At 42.3% G+C, this 14,453-nt stretch overlaps 2 protein-coding genes across 3 annotated transcripts in view; one reads left to right on the top strand and one right to left on the bottom strand.

The window, feature by feature from the left end:
* Positions 1-14,453, top strand: part of LOC125244061 (stonustoxin subunit alpha-like) — a 1,172,099-nt gene that overhangs the window by 89,350 nt on the left and 1,068,296 nt on the right. The gene's annotated exons all lie outside the window — the stretch shown is intronic.
* Positions 1-14,453, bottom strand: part of LOC125243928 (NACHT, LRR and PYD domains-containing protein 3-like) — an 83,194-nt gene that overhangs the window by 10,694 nt on the left and 58,047 nt on the right. The window contains 2 exon segments of the mRNA XM_048153794.1: positions 12,222-12,268; positions 12,352-12,525. Of these exon segments, the coding sequence (XP_048009751.1) occupies positions 12,222-12,268; positions 12,352-12,525 (221 nt within the window).

Raw genomic sequence — 14,453 nt, 5'->3', positions numbered from 1 at the left:
GCGAGTCGCCCAGTGGAATCAGTGCCCTTACTGGGGTGCACTTGATGCCGATCTCCACAGCAGGGTGTTTCTAGGCTGCAGAAACATTTCGTGTGCCATATGCAGGTCAGTGGCACATTCTACCATGACGTGCCAACAGATTAACCCTTCCATTCCCCCCTGCCCGGATTCAACCCAAGTCAAATCCACCAGCTATGTGCCAAGACCAGCAACCTTTGCTAACGAAGATGTGAGAAGAGCCCATCCTCTCACAGACAGCAGGCAGCCCTGTAACAGTTTCAACACTGCGGGCTGCTTCAGACAGCGCTGCAGATATTTACATATCTGCAACTTTTGCGGCGGTGCTCATGCCCGTCACGTATGTCCGGTGTCTAAATCACTTAATAAAAAACAGAAAAATTATTTATCGACTCCTGTGAACATTTCTCGTCTTTCTATCGAATTGGCTCACCACCCGGATGCCGAATTTACTAATTATCTGCTGTCTGGTCTCGAACACGGCTTTAACCCTCTGGAGTCTGAGGCTGATTTTGGGCCCTGGAGAAGTTTTGACATGCCCTGACATTTGTGCTTTTATCAGTTGGTTATAAACATATTAATGACAAAAGTGTCATTACACTGTATTCAGCACAAACTAGGCTACCATAATATGTGAGGAACATGTATGTACATGTTTGTGTTTTTAAAGGAATAATGTTTATGCGTGGTTATTGAAAAAACAAAAAAAAAAAGTAACTGAAACAATACCTCAAAATGCATGCTAAATGTTTTTTCACAAGACTTTTGAGAATTGTATATTTTAGTGTAGAGTTTTTGCTTCAAAATGATGTGGAAATGATCCTCCCTACTCTGACACATAAAACATTGTATTGATTTTAAATTTCTAAGACACTTTTTGTTTAGGTAGGCCATATGCGAAGAGGTGTGACTCTTCATGAATAATGAAGTGATTTACACCTGGGGAGATTAAGACCCTGCCCCTAATGAGCCGCATAATGAGCCATTCAGTCAGGAATGTGACTGAGTCAACTAAGAAAATGCAAAGACAAGACATATCATTGTTTTTTTTCTTTTTTATTTAAAATAAAGTTAACAATATAATCCACATATAAACTAGGGTCAAAGGCACATTTTGTGTATACAGGCAAATAAAGGTAAGGTTTATAAAAAAAGCCCACTTTTACACCCTATACATAACCTGCTTGATCACATATAGATAATCTTTGCAGCCCAATGGTCAGTGAGAGGTGGTGAACAGAGAATCTGAACAGTCACACATTTGTGTGCCATTTTTGAAAACAGTTCCTTTTCAACTGAAGACACAAGTAAATGTCACATGCCTGGCATTTCCAAGGTGTGTCTTGCCTTTTACCAAGCTGTACTTTGCAAAGCATGCAGTTCCGACGACCAGCGGTGGCATTATTCCTTGCATCTGATGTCAGCTCTGCTCCTGGAACCGGTACATGGTCACTTTTGGTCTGTTTTGGAGCTGCTTTCTGTGACGACACACCACAGAGCTCTGCAATAAGCTGTTCTATAAATATAGATGTACGCTTATATAAATAATTTAAGTAGGCCCTATATCAACAGAAAAGCATTCTATTTATAAGCGTTTTTATGAGACAAAGTTATATATATAGTTATATAGATAGATGTAAATATAAGGCAAATATATATGTACGCTTATATAGAAAAAAAAACACGTCAAATAATTTAAGTAAAACTAAATCACTTACTCATCAGAAACTGTATCTTCAGCTGGATCAAGTCGCTCTTCAAAATACAGACGTTCATCGTCAGAGTCGTGTTCTTCTTCCGAGGAAAGAGTGAACTCTTCCTCACTGTCCAGGACCATCTGAAGAGCCTGCTCACCTGTGTAGTGTGCCATCTTCCAAACGCGAAGGAAAGCGAATGAATCTGATGAAACTTGATGCTTTTTAAGACGCTGTTAGGGGCGTTTACAGTTTGCATAGATCGCCTCAGCACATTATCTTATGAATAGAGCGCTCTGCGCGTGGGCGGGCACACATTAAAGATAATTAGGTCAGACAGGAGAAACAGTACCTCTCTTTACTTTTATACTGATTACATAAAGGGAGAATATTTGTTTTAGAATTTATTTGTTTTGTTTAAAAGTAGATACTTAAAGCTTTCCAAAGACATATCTCTCATGTCCATGTAGCATGTATAAGCCATCTATTTTAGTTACTTTTAGTGACGTTTTAGAATGATGTTTGCAGAGACGGAGACGGCAGGACAGCACACCCTGTATATTTTATTTATTTTTAAAAAGCACAACGTTTTATTTTGATTGTGAGTGTACACAAAAAAAAGAAGACATTCTATAGTTTCAATTGATATATTACTTATGTCTCTATGACAAAAAATGACGGAGTATTTTAAGTCTGTTTTGCTGCAATGTGAAAAAAAAACTGCAAAACGCGCCGGCGCGTTTTTAGACCTCAGAGTGTTAAACCCGGCGTGGAATGCCCGCTCACTCAATCTATCATTTGTAATAATCTTCAATCCGCACTCGCAGAACCAGAAGTAGTAAATGATCTGATCAAAAAAGAAGTCGAGTCAGGTTTCATGATCCGCCCGTTCGACAACCCCCCTTTCGAAATATTTCGAATCAGCCCCATTGGAGTGGCTACGAGGAAATTCTCCGGTAAAAAGCATCTTATAATCGAACTATCAGCCCCGCACAATTCCTCGTTACCAAGCATCAATAGCTTGATCCCTCTCGACGAATTCTCTCTAAAATACCATGACATAGATCAAGCAATCGAGATGATTAAAATTGCAGGTCGAGGCTCTTGGCTTGCAAAAATCGACATCACCTCTGCTTTCAAAGTGATGCCTATTCACCCTGATTTTTGGCACCTGTTCGGGGTACGCTGGCACGGAAAATTCTACTTTGCCGTTCGTTTAACATTCGGTTGCAAAAGCAGCCCCAAGATTTTTTATATGCTTTCAGAAGCCGTTTGCTGGATTTTGTCCAACAATTACACGATTCCTCCCCTCATTCACTTGCTAGATGATTTTCTAGTCATTTCGCCACCCAACGCCATTCCAGCCGCGCAAATCCATACAGTTCAAACTGTTTTTTCAGAGCTCGGAATCCCTATCGCCCAGGAAAAAAACATGGGTCCCGCCACATCCATCGAGTTCCTTGGCATTAATTTAGATTCTGAGAAATTCCAGGCTTCCTTGCCAAAAGAAAAAATCGATAGAATAACCCTCGTCTCATCAACCCTCCTGCATAACTCCAATTGCTCCAAACGCAAACTCCTATCCCTTCTCGGACACTTAAATTTCGCAATGCGCAACATTCCACAGGGCCGCTCTTTCATTTCGCATCTCCTCTCACTCGCGTCTTCGGTTCACGCGCTAGAGGACCTCATTTCCGTGACTCAGGCATGCCGCGACGAACTCCGGTTATGGATATCATTCTTAAATCAGTGGAACGGCCTAACCTTTTTCTATAACAGTCTCGTTTCTTCCCCCGTCGATATCCAACTGTTCACAGACGCAGCCCCATCAATTGGTTTTGGGGGATTTTATCAAGGTCGCTGGTTCGCATCACCATGGCCACCGCAGCTACAAGATTTTTCACAGTCTTCAGCTCTATTCGAGCTTTACCCTCTCGTAGTCGCAGCTTTTCTGTGGGGGAAAGAATGGTCTGCTAGTAGCATATTGGTGCACTGCGACAACGAGTCAACGGTCCAGTGCATTAATAAAGGACGTTCCCATTCACCCGCTCTGATGCCCATGCTGAGATGTCTGACCTGGATTTCAGCATGTGACCAATTTATCATAAGTGCTAAACACGTTCCTAGGTCTCAAAACCAGATTGCTGACTCTCTGTCTCGTTTTCTTTTTCAGAAATTCAGGATGCTGGCTCCAGAAGCAGACCAATTCCCAACTCCCGTACCTCCTTATTCAGATCTGATATTCCCGTAAACCACCCATTAACACTCTGAGGTCTGAAGGTATCGCCGGCGATACCACCGTGGTTTTTTCTTATCAGTGTGAAAGAGACTCAAAATACTCCGTCAATGTTGCACATACAATTAAGAGTTATACACCATTTTAATCTGTGGAATATCTTCTTTCATTTGTGTACACTCAGAGTAAAAACAAAATGTTGTGCTCTTTGTAAAATAAAGAAAACTAACATGATGCGTGATCTCTCCTCTCCCTCTGAACGAAGTCCAATCTTATAGTTCTTAGAAAATGAACTGTAACTTAGTGAATACTAATGACAAAAAAATTGCACTTATGTCTAAAAAAACGTTAAGATGTCAGGTTTTAAAACATGTAAGTCAAATCGAAAACAAACCTTCTGTGTTTATGTAATGTGTATGAAAAGAGAGCCATGTCAGAAGTCCGTGATTCAGCTCATTATCCGCTAATGCGGCCACGCCCACGGAGCGAGCGCTATTCAGACGCAAATTCAGAGGCAATACATGCATTCATCATCTCAATCGTGTATTTATTGTCTTCAAAAGTGTTTTGAATAGCCATATTTAGCGATCTCTTGCCTCTGTTAGTTCCTTGATTGTCACATGATATTCCTCTTCTTTTACTGAGGCATTTGTGGACAAAAGGGGCAGAGCGCCCTCCGGCTGCAAGTATGAATGATGAAAACACAGTATCCAGCACTCATAATGATGACAATAAATATAGAATAATAAATATTATCTCTGTATAGAAAATTTATATAAACATATGAGAATCCATCAATATTTCTCCAAATGTGTATGCTTTTAAGCATATTAAGAAATTATGGTCAATATAAGATTTTAAGAGTCAAAATGTGAAGCTTGAGTCTTAGATCTTTTTAATGATGTATAGTTTGTCAACTGCACATCAACATTTAGGCTCTATAATATAACAAATATAGTAGCCTATATGAAATGCCCTAGAGGTAGGAATGTTCAGACGCTTTGCATCACAGAAATACATTATATTTGAAAGTATATTAAAATAGAAAACCATTATTTGGTTAGAGACTTGAGACTTATTTTAAAAACATTATAATGGCATTATAATGTGTTCAATCTTTTGACTGGTAGTGTAATTTAACATAGGCCTATACAAAATTTTCTTCATATCATGTGCAATAATACGTGCATGCATGAGATCACAAAAATCATGTTTTTTTTGTCCTGAGTGGACTTTAATCCTGTTATTAGCATGATCACAGAGGGTTTTTTCACAGCCTACCTGACTGAAAGGCCTCATTAATATGCAAGTCATTTCAGGTCATTATTATTCAATTCTTTTGTCTTCTCAGGTGAGAATCACCCATTATACATGAGGATTCCCGCCTCCTCGCATACTGTGTTTCTTGACCAAAAGTGTCTTAGAAAATTTAAATCTCTCTATTGTTTTATATGAAGGAGTAGGAAGGATAATTTTTACTTCATTCTGAAGCAAAAACTCTAGTCTACAACCTCCAATACCCAGAAGTCTTATGAACACAGATTTAATATACTTTTTTTGGCCTTATTTCAGTGACTTAAGTTTTTTGTTTTTTCAATAACCACGCATAAACGTTATTCCTTCAAAAACACAAACATGTACATACATGTTCCTCACATATTATTCTAGCCTAGTTTGTGCTGAATACAGTGTAATGACACTTTTTCCATTAATATGTTTATGAACAACTGAAAAAAGCACAAATGTCAGGGCATGTCAAAACTTCTCCAGGGCCCCAAAAATCCTCAGACCCCTGAGGGTTAAAACCCCTTCTCGATGCATTTCCCCCAGAACCATCCAATCCTACGTAACAGCATGGAGATATTTCAAAGCTTTCCATTGCGCATATAACTTGCAGTTCCCTGATTTTTCTCTCCTTTCAATAACCTCATTCATCTCCTATCTCAACAGCGTTAAGGGCCTCCAAGTCGGGTCCATCAAAGGCTATCTGAGCAGCGTCCAATTTTTCCATAAACTGATTTATGGTGCCCCCTCCACAGAAATAAATAACTCTCAAACCTCTCTCCTAATCAAAGGGATCCAACGATCCCAGCCCTCCCGCCCTGATTCCAGACAACCTATAACGCTGGACATCCTCACCAAATGTATCCATACCCTTCGCACAAGTTATCAGCCCCTTAACTCCCTGAGGTCTGAAAACGCGCCGGTGCGGTTTGAAGGTTTTTTTTCACATTGCAGCAAAACAGACTTAAAATACTTAAAACAGACTTTTTGTCATAGAGGCATAAGTAATACATCAATTGAAACTATAGAATATCTCCTTTTATTTGTATACACTCAGAGTAAAAACAAAATGTTTTGCTTTTTGTAAAATAAAGAAAACTAACATGATGCGTGATCTCTCGTCTCCCTCTGAACGAAGTCCAATCTGATAGTTCTCAGAAAATGAACTGTAACTTAGTGAATACTAATCACAGAAAAATTACACTTATGTCTAAAGAAACGTTGAAATGTCAGCTTTTTAATCGTGTAAGTCAAATCGAAAACAAACCTTCTGTGTTTATGTAATCTGTATGAAAAGAGAGCCATGTCAGAAGTCCGTGATTCAGCTCATTACCCACTAATGCGGCCACGCCCACGGAGTCAGCGCTATTCAGAGGCAAATTCAGAGGCAACACATGCATACATCGTCTCAATCGTGTATTTATTGTCTTGAAAAGTGTTTATCTGGATGTAAAAGCCATGGTTAGCGACCTCTGGAAGACATGCAGTTAGTTCCTGTTTTCTTTTCTTCTATAGATGAATTTTAGATGAGTTTTTGTTTCTTTAGCGCCCTCCGGCTGCAGTATGAATTGAAAAACACCATTCATGGAATAGCCTCTTCTTCTTTAGATGAATTTGTGGACTAAAAATGCACAGAGAGCGCCCTCCGGCTGCAGTATGAATTGAAAACACCAGCGCTCATAGTGATTACAATGAATATTAAATAAATATAACTTCTCTGTATAGAAAATTGACATAAACATATGAGAATCCAATATTTCTCCAAATGTGCATGCTTTTAAACTAAAAGCCTATATTCAGACTCTTTGCATCACAGAAATGCATTATATTTTAAAGTATAATATAAAACCATTATTTTATATTGTAATAATATTTTTCTGTATGTTTCACCATGATGAGCTTGAGACATCACAGAAGTTTTTTTTTTCACAGCCTACCTGACTGAAATGCCTCATTAATATGCAAGTAATTTCAGGTCATTACTATGCGATTCTTTTGTCTTCTCAGGTGAGAATGACCCATTATTCATGGTGATTCACGCCTCCACGCATACTGTGTTTCTTGGCAAAAAGTGTCTTAAAAAAACTAAATCAATATATTGTTATAAATGAAAGAGTAGTCAGCATAATCTTTTACATAATTTTGAAGCAAAAACTCTACTCTACAACCTCCAATACCCTAAAGTATTGTAAACACAGATTTAATATACTTTTATTGGCCTTATTTCAGTGACTTAAGTTTTTTTTTTTTTCAATAACCACGCATAAACGTTATTCCTTCAAAAACACAAACATGTACATACATGTTCCTCACATATTATGGTAGCCTAGTTTGTGCTGAATACAGTGTAATGACACTTGTGTCATTAATATGTTTATGAACAACTGAAAAAAGCACAAATGTCAGGGCATGTCAAAACTTCTCCAGGCCCCTAATCAGCCTCAGACTCCAGAGGGTTAATACCGCCCGCACCCTCGACGGCATGTTCATTCTCGCCTTTTTTGGCTTTCTCAGATGCTCTGAAATTGCAATCACCTCAAAGTTCGATCCGAAAGTCCACCCCACCATTTCAGACCTTTCAGTAATTGACAGCGAAACAATCTCCTACTTGATTAAGCAAAGCAAAACGGACCAAGCTAAAAAAGGCCATTATATATACATTTTCAACCTCTCATCTCCAATCCAACCATACCAAACCGTCTTAGCGTATCTGAAGATCAGAAACGCTCAGGCTAAATCTCCTCTCGAACCTCTTTTCATCGATGCTTCCAACAAACCTGCTACACGCTTCTGGTTTCAAAAACACCTCAAATCAGTTCTCCAGCAATCTGGCATCTCACCACACAATTTTTCCAGTCATTCATTCCGCATTGGGGCAGCAACATCAGCAGCCCAAAAAGGCCTCTCCCAGCAGCAAATTCAAGCTCTAGGAAGATGGTCCTCAGATGCTTTCCATAGCTACATCAGGACCAACCGTTTCCATATCAGAAAAGCCCACCAAACCTTATCGGTTGATAACCTTAATAGAGGGGAGAAAAAAATGCTTTACACATCGGATGCTGCAAGAGCCCTCCTGCTAAGTTTCCAACTCTTCCCTTCCTCTGTCTGGCGAGGCTTACCCGTCTGATGCTGTGAGTATTGATTTCCCATCGGTCGCAGCAAGAGCCCTCCCAGTCAGCTTTTATCCTTTTATCCTTTCTCTGACGGGCAAGGCTTACCCGTCTGACACAGTGAGTCTTGATCTCCAGTCTGACGCAGCGAGAGCCCTCCCGATCAGCTTCCTTGTCGATATCCTTCTTCGTCCGGCGAGGCTTACCCGTCTGTCGCCACGAGCATTGGTCTCCTGGAGCCTTGGTCTCCCTTCGGACGCAGCGAGAGCCTCCCGGTCGATCTTCAATGCTTAACTTCTGCCTGTCTGTTAGCGAGGCTTACCCGTCCGATGTTATGAGCATTAGTCTCCTGGAGCCTTGGTCTCCCATTGGACGCCGTGAGAGCCTCCCGGTCAGTGCTCATTCTCTCCTCGTCCGGCGAGGCTTACCTGTCCGAGGCCCTGAGCATTGGTCTCCTGGAGCATTGGTCTCCCGTCGGACGCCGCAAGAGCCTCCAGATCGAACCTCTGCACTTTATTTTCCGCCTGTTTGCTAGCAAAGCTTACCCGTCTGATGCCATGAGCATTGGTCTCCTGGAGCCTTGGTCTCCCATCAGATGCTGCGAGAGCTCTCCTGGCTGGGCATTCCATTCCGTCCACCACACTATCGACCAACATTTTTCGATTGGTCGGTCAGTCCGAAACTTCGGTTGGTAGGGCTCACCCGTTCGACGCCGTGAGCCTTGGTCTCCCGTCGGACGTAACCAGAGCCCTCCTGATCGGGCGCTCCAAATCACGCACTCCCCGTCAATCGGCCGGTAGGGCCCGTCCACCTGGCGATGCACGATCCCGTCAGAGGCAACACGGACCCCCCCAGTTGGACGGTTTAAATCATACTGCTCCTCATTTACCGGCCGGTAGGGCTTTACACATCTGATACAACAAGCATCGGTCTTCTGGAGCCTTGGTCTCCTGTCAGATGTTGCGAGAGCCCTCCCGATCGGTCATTTCAAATTTCAGCTACTCATCGTTTGTCAGGCTAGTAGGGCCCATCCGCCCGGTACAGTGATACGCTCCCGTCAGTGGCAACATGGGCCCTACTGGTCAAACGACCAGGCTTCTTGAAATGCCAGTCCGCCAATTCTCGGCGTCTTTTGGGGTCTTTAGTCTGGCGGCTGTCCTTTTGCTCTCTTGCTTTTGGGGGGAGTACTCTGGGTTCGGGCCAAAATTCCGAGCTCGGAGCCCTCCCCCTGGACAGCACGCCAAATACGCATTACTCTCTCTATCTAATCATATGTATATGTGAACTCGTGAAATGATGTTTTATTAACAAAATTCAGGAGGAGCAGGTGCAGATTATTAGACTAATTATCACAGGTGGAAAGCATTCAGCTAATCAACCAATGGAGGTATATATACTGCAGACTTACCTCCGTTCGATTGACAGTTTATCAGCATCCCTCCACCACCCCATCTCCTCACTTCTAAATTCCATCTCTCATAACCACATCTGGGGGGAGTACTCTGGGTTCGGGCCAAAATTCCGAGCTCGGAGCCCTCCCCCTGGACAGCACGCCAAATACGCATTACTCTCTCTATCTAATCATATGTATATGTGAACTCGTGAAATATAGGTCCTTGAAAGTGCTTGAATTCAATTTGAAATAAATTTTGTTTAGAATGGTGTTATTTCAAAAATTGTCCTTCAGTATATGCGCTATCAAAGACGGAACGAAACGTTGCTTATGTTCGGGGGGTGGAGGGGTAGCGGGGGAATAAACTTTAGCATGTAAGCTGATGCACCGCCCTGCATGAATCGATGGAGAGCAGAGCTAATTAATAGGCCCAATGCCAGGGAAGTGCAAATTTAGTGATTCTTGGCTCGGTATCGATCTATATAAGAACTGGTTACTAAAAGTTCCAACAGATTTACATTTAGCAAGATGAAAACTTTCGTTTTCTTTAATTGCCTTTTTGAGAGAGCAACACAGTACAAAAGCCGTTCTCACGGCTGGTGGGCGGTGCGCTTCGAGCACTTAAAGGCTGTTTTCACAGCTGGTAAGAGGGCAGCTACAAAGAGAGAGAGTGCACACGACAGGCTGCACTATTCCCTGTCTGTGTTGCAGCGGTCATTCCCCTGCGTGCTTCAGCACCTGAAAGAGTAGTCCTAAAAGAGCTTACACAAGTAGATTCGCGTCTTTCTAAAGATGTCGTTCTACTTGTGTGTTTCTGGATGCGGTCGTTATCTGTCACCGCGGGAAGGTCATCCGTTGAGGCGGCGTTTGTGGATGAGTCAAGTACCCATTGTGGGCAGATGACCATCGCGGAGTTGCGATCTAGACTCCAGTTCCTGCAAAGGGGGCGGAGTCCCAGTTCCGTTGCCTCGATCCAATCCTCCTCAGAGGGTTGCTTCGGGCAGCGGTTCTGGTGATCTGAGGATCACGGTGAGCGCGCTTCCTTCAGGGAACCAACCCCCTAGGAACCCTCATCCCTCCTGCACTCCGCAGCCAGTAGAGCTGCCGGGGGAACACGGTGGACCACCCCAGAGGTGTGTACCATCCGTATCCTTTGGGGCTCTCCAGGATGATAGCATGTCGATCGCTGCATCGGAGGGTGAGCCTGAAACTTCAGGGGATGATGAGTCGGCGCAGCTGCCTCTTTCTGGAGTGACATCTGTGCCTGACACGGACCCAGAAGTGATGGCTATGCTTGCCCGGGCCGCCAACAGGGTCGGGCTCGTGTGGAATCCACCACCGTGTCCCGAACCCTCGCGGCTGGATGATTGGTATCTCGGGGTGGCCAGGGCTGGTTCTCAGCCACCCCAGTGCCTTTCTTCCCGGAGGTGCATGAAGAACTCACTGGCTTGTGGACGGCACCTTTTACTGCCAGAAACCGAGTCAGTGGGTCCTCCTCCCTCACCACCCTTGATGGCGGAGCGGCGAAAGGATATACGGGCATACCCCTTGTGGAACGGGCCATTGCTATGCAACTGTGCCCTAACTCCACTTGGTGGGGGGAGCCTGTGGCCAAAACTGTCAAAATACATAATGTTTTGAATTGTACAACTAATGTTCTTTATGTATTATAACAAATGCCTGCAGAGGGCACCAGCCACCTGACGATTGTTTTTACACTGTACACAGCGCAATCTAATCCTTGTTTAATATTGTCTTATGACAGAAACTACAACCACTGTAATTTCTTGAACAAGAACATGTGGACTTAAACAAGGGCTTAAACTTTTATTCTGAAATCATGACGAGCAGTTAACCAAGTAGAAACATGCTGTATAATGTATTCTCCTGCTTTTGTTAAGGATTATAGATGGCGTACCTTACAAATCTGATTAAATGTCGCACACTGCGTTTCCAGATGAACGTTAAAAGCAATCCAAACTCAAAGCATATGCAAAGATGGAGTATAAGACGTGAATTTAATTGAGGAACCGTTACAGCCCTACCTTCAACCATTCGCTCATTCTCAAAAGTCAACTCTGTGTCTTTCCTCTCAGTAGAACTCTCAGTAGAAATCTCCTCATCATTTCTTACATTCTCAGTATTAATCACTTGATCTTCATGTGGATTCACTTGCACTTCAGTTTTGATTTCACTCGGGCCTGCCTCAACTCACGTTTCAAATACTTGTCACTTATTGTTCATCTAGTTGTTCATCCTTGAGAAAAAACACCACTGCTTTGTTCATTCAGGACACAGAAACAATATTCTCATGTCCCACACATTCAGCCACCTCCAACAGCACATCTTACACAGACTGTCCAGGATTAATGACACACCTGATGCCATGATGGAGTGGCAGAGATGACGCCTACACACTCACGTGTGACACCATCTCAGTGTGTGTGTGTGTGAGTGTGAGAGAGAGTGTGTGTTTGTAGACCTACACTTTCGCAGTCCTGCAGTCATCATGACCTCTCCTCCATGATCCACACTATAAACACACAAACACATATTAATGTAGATCTGCATCATTCACACACACGTTCAGTTTGTCATTATTACTGTTTGACATACTTGAGTATCTGCAGTTTATAGTTTGGATCCTCCAGTTTGTGTTTGAGCAGCTGCACTCCTGATTGTCCTAGGTGATTGTAGCTCAGATCCAGTTCTCTCAGGTGTGAGGGGTTTGAACTCAGAGCTGAAGACACATAACCACAGCCTTCTTCTGTCACCATACAGCCAGACAACCTACAGACACACACATTCAGATAATCTACAGACACACAACAGATCATCTACAGACACACAACAGTCAGATCATCTACAGACACACAACAGTCAGATCATCTACAGACACACACAGTCAGATCATCTACAGACACACACAGTCAGATCATCTACAGACACACAACAGTCAGATCATCTACAGACACACACAGTCAGATAATCTACAGACACACAACAGTCAGATCAACTACATACACACAGTGAGATCATCTACAGACACACACAGTCAGATCATCTACAGACACAAACTGTCAGATCATCTACAGACACAAACTGTCAGATCATCTACAGACACAAACTGTCAGATCATCTACAGACACACACAGGCGGACCATGTGAGAATCCTTATGAGACTTTTGAAGTCACTGAAGCCCCGCACACTTTGACAGCTGCAGCCAGTTGTGACCTGTTGTGCAGTATCCTAAGAGTCATTTACATGGTCCTTTGAGCCGAAGCTGAGTGTTCCAATGGACCAAGATCAATCAGCCAATGCCATGTATCATCTTGTCGACAGTCTTCAAGACAGACCAAGCCTCCAGTCTATCTTGAGGATTATGAGAGGACACTTCCTAGTTTGAAGCCTTCTTGTACCAGTCCTTCACTTTCCTCAACCCCAGTCTAGAGCAGTACCTGATCTATTGCAGAGAGTTATACTGAACCTTGTGACTCTCTCTTACTGGAGATGAAGGAGCTTGTTATGGAATTGGGCCAAAGTGTGAAGCAAATAAATAGTAAAGTTAATTGTATGTGCTCTTCAGGGATCATATGGTCCTGTTGAACTTGATGGTAATTCCATTAGGAGAGAGTTGTATGTATTTTGTGATGCCTCTGAACAAGCTTATGGGTCAGTAGCCTACCTGAGGATTGTAAACCATGAGAGTGAAGTTCTAGTCTCCTTTGTGTTGGCACGATCAAGAGTTGCCCCTCTTAAGTCAAATTCCATACCTCATCTTGAATTGTGTGCAGCTCTCACCGGGGTTCAGTTAGCAAATTTGTTGCAGAGGGAACTTGACCTGCTTTTTCAGCAAACAAAACTGGTCTGATTCAATGACTGTCCTCAACTGGACTCATTCTGATTAGGGATGTCGACTTACACAAATTTCCATTATCGATCTCTGTTTAAATTAACGAACTATAATACTGCAATATGCGTCTACTGTAGTGGCATATAAGCAACATCATGACAGGGTGTGCAAATGCTGCTCAAAACGCCATGTTCCTCAACAAAGAATGACAAGGGATTTTAATCTAAATAAAGGGCTAGTAGGATTGTAAAATGAGTCGATGTGATTAATCATTTATTAAATTAATTATTTAAAAATAAAATAACTACTAATACAACATGTCAACAACGCCGCCTCAGGTGCATGCTTGTCAGAATGTGTACTGTTGTGAATGTGCTCATCCTGGAACAACGCACTTAAAAAAGGCATCTAAACCCAATGAATTCACAATGATTTATTAAAATAGTTTTCTCACTGATGTTATGTAATATGACAGTCCCAATCATAGTCTTTATTACATTACAGTACATTGCTATTTGAGCTGCACGCACTGAAGCTGATCAAGGCACGTGTTAATTCTTAACCAAATGCATCCTATATGAGATAAATCAGATAGCCTATAGATAGACAAAATAAACAAAATATTACAACTTACATTTGCACAAAACAAAAGTCTGTGAATGTGCAAACTTACAGTCACAATGAAGGTGCAACTCTAGCTGTAAAGTGATCCCAAACATAACTCCAGCGCACTCGCTTCTTTTTACCCGTGTCTGCTTTACATGTTTTGTATTTGAGCATGAACATGCTTAATCGGCGATCGATTAGTTTCATCAATTAAATTATTGACAATTAATCAATCGTCGATTAATCATCAACATCCCT

Source organism: Megalobrama amblycephala, linkage group LG1 (assembly GCF_018812025.1).
Source record: "Megalobrama amblycephala isolate DHTTF-2021 linkage group LG1, ASM1881202v1, whole genome shotgun sequence".
In the NCBI taxonomy this organism is placed as follows: domain Eukaryota; kingdom Metazoa; phylum Chordata; class Actinopteri; order Cypriniformes; family Xenocyprididae; genus Megalobrama; species Megalobrama amblycephala.
This window is presented reverse-complemented; position numbering and strand designations above follow the sequence as displayed.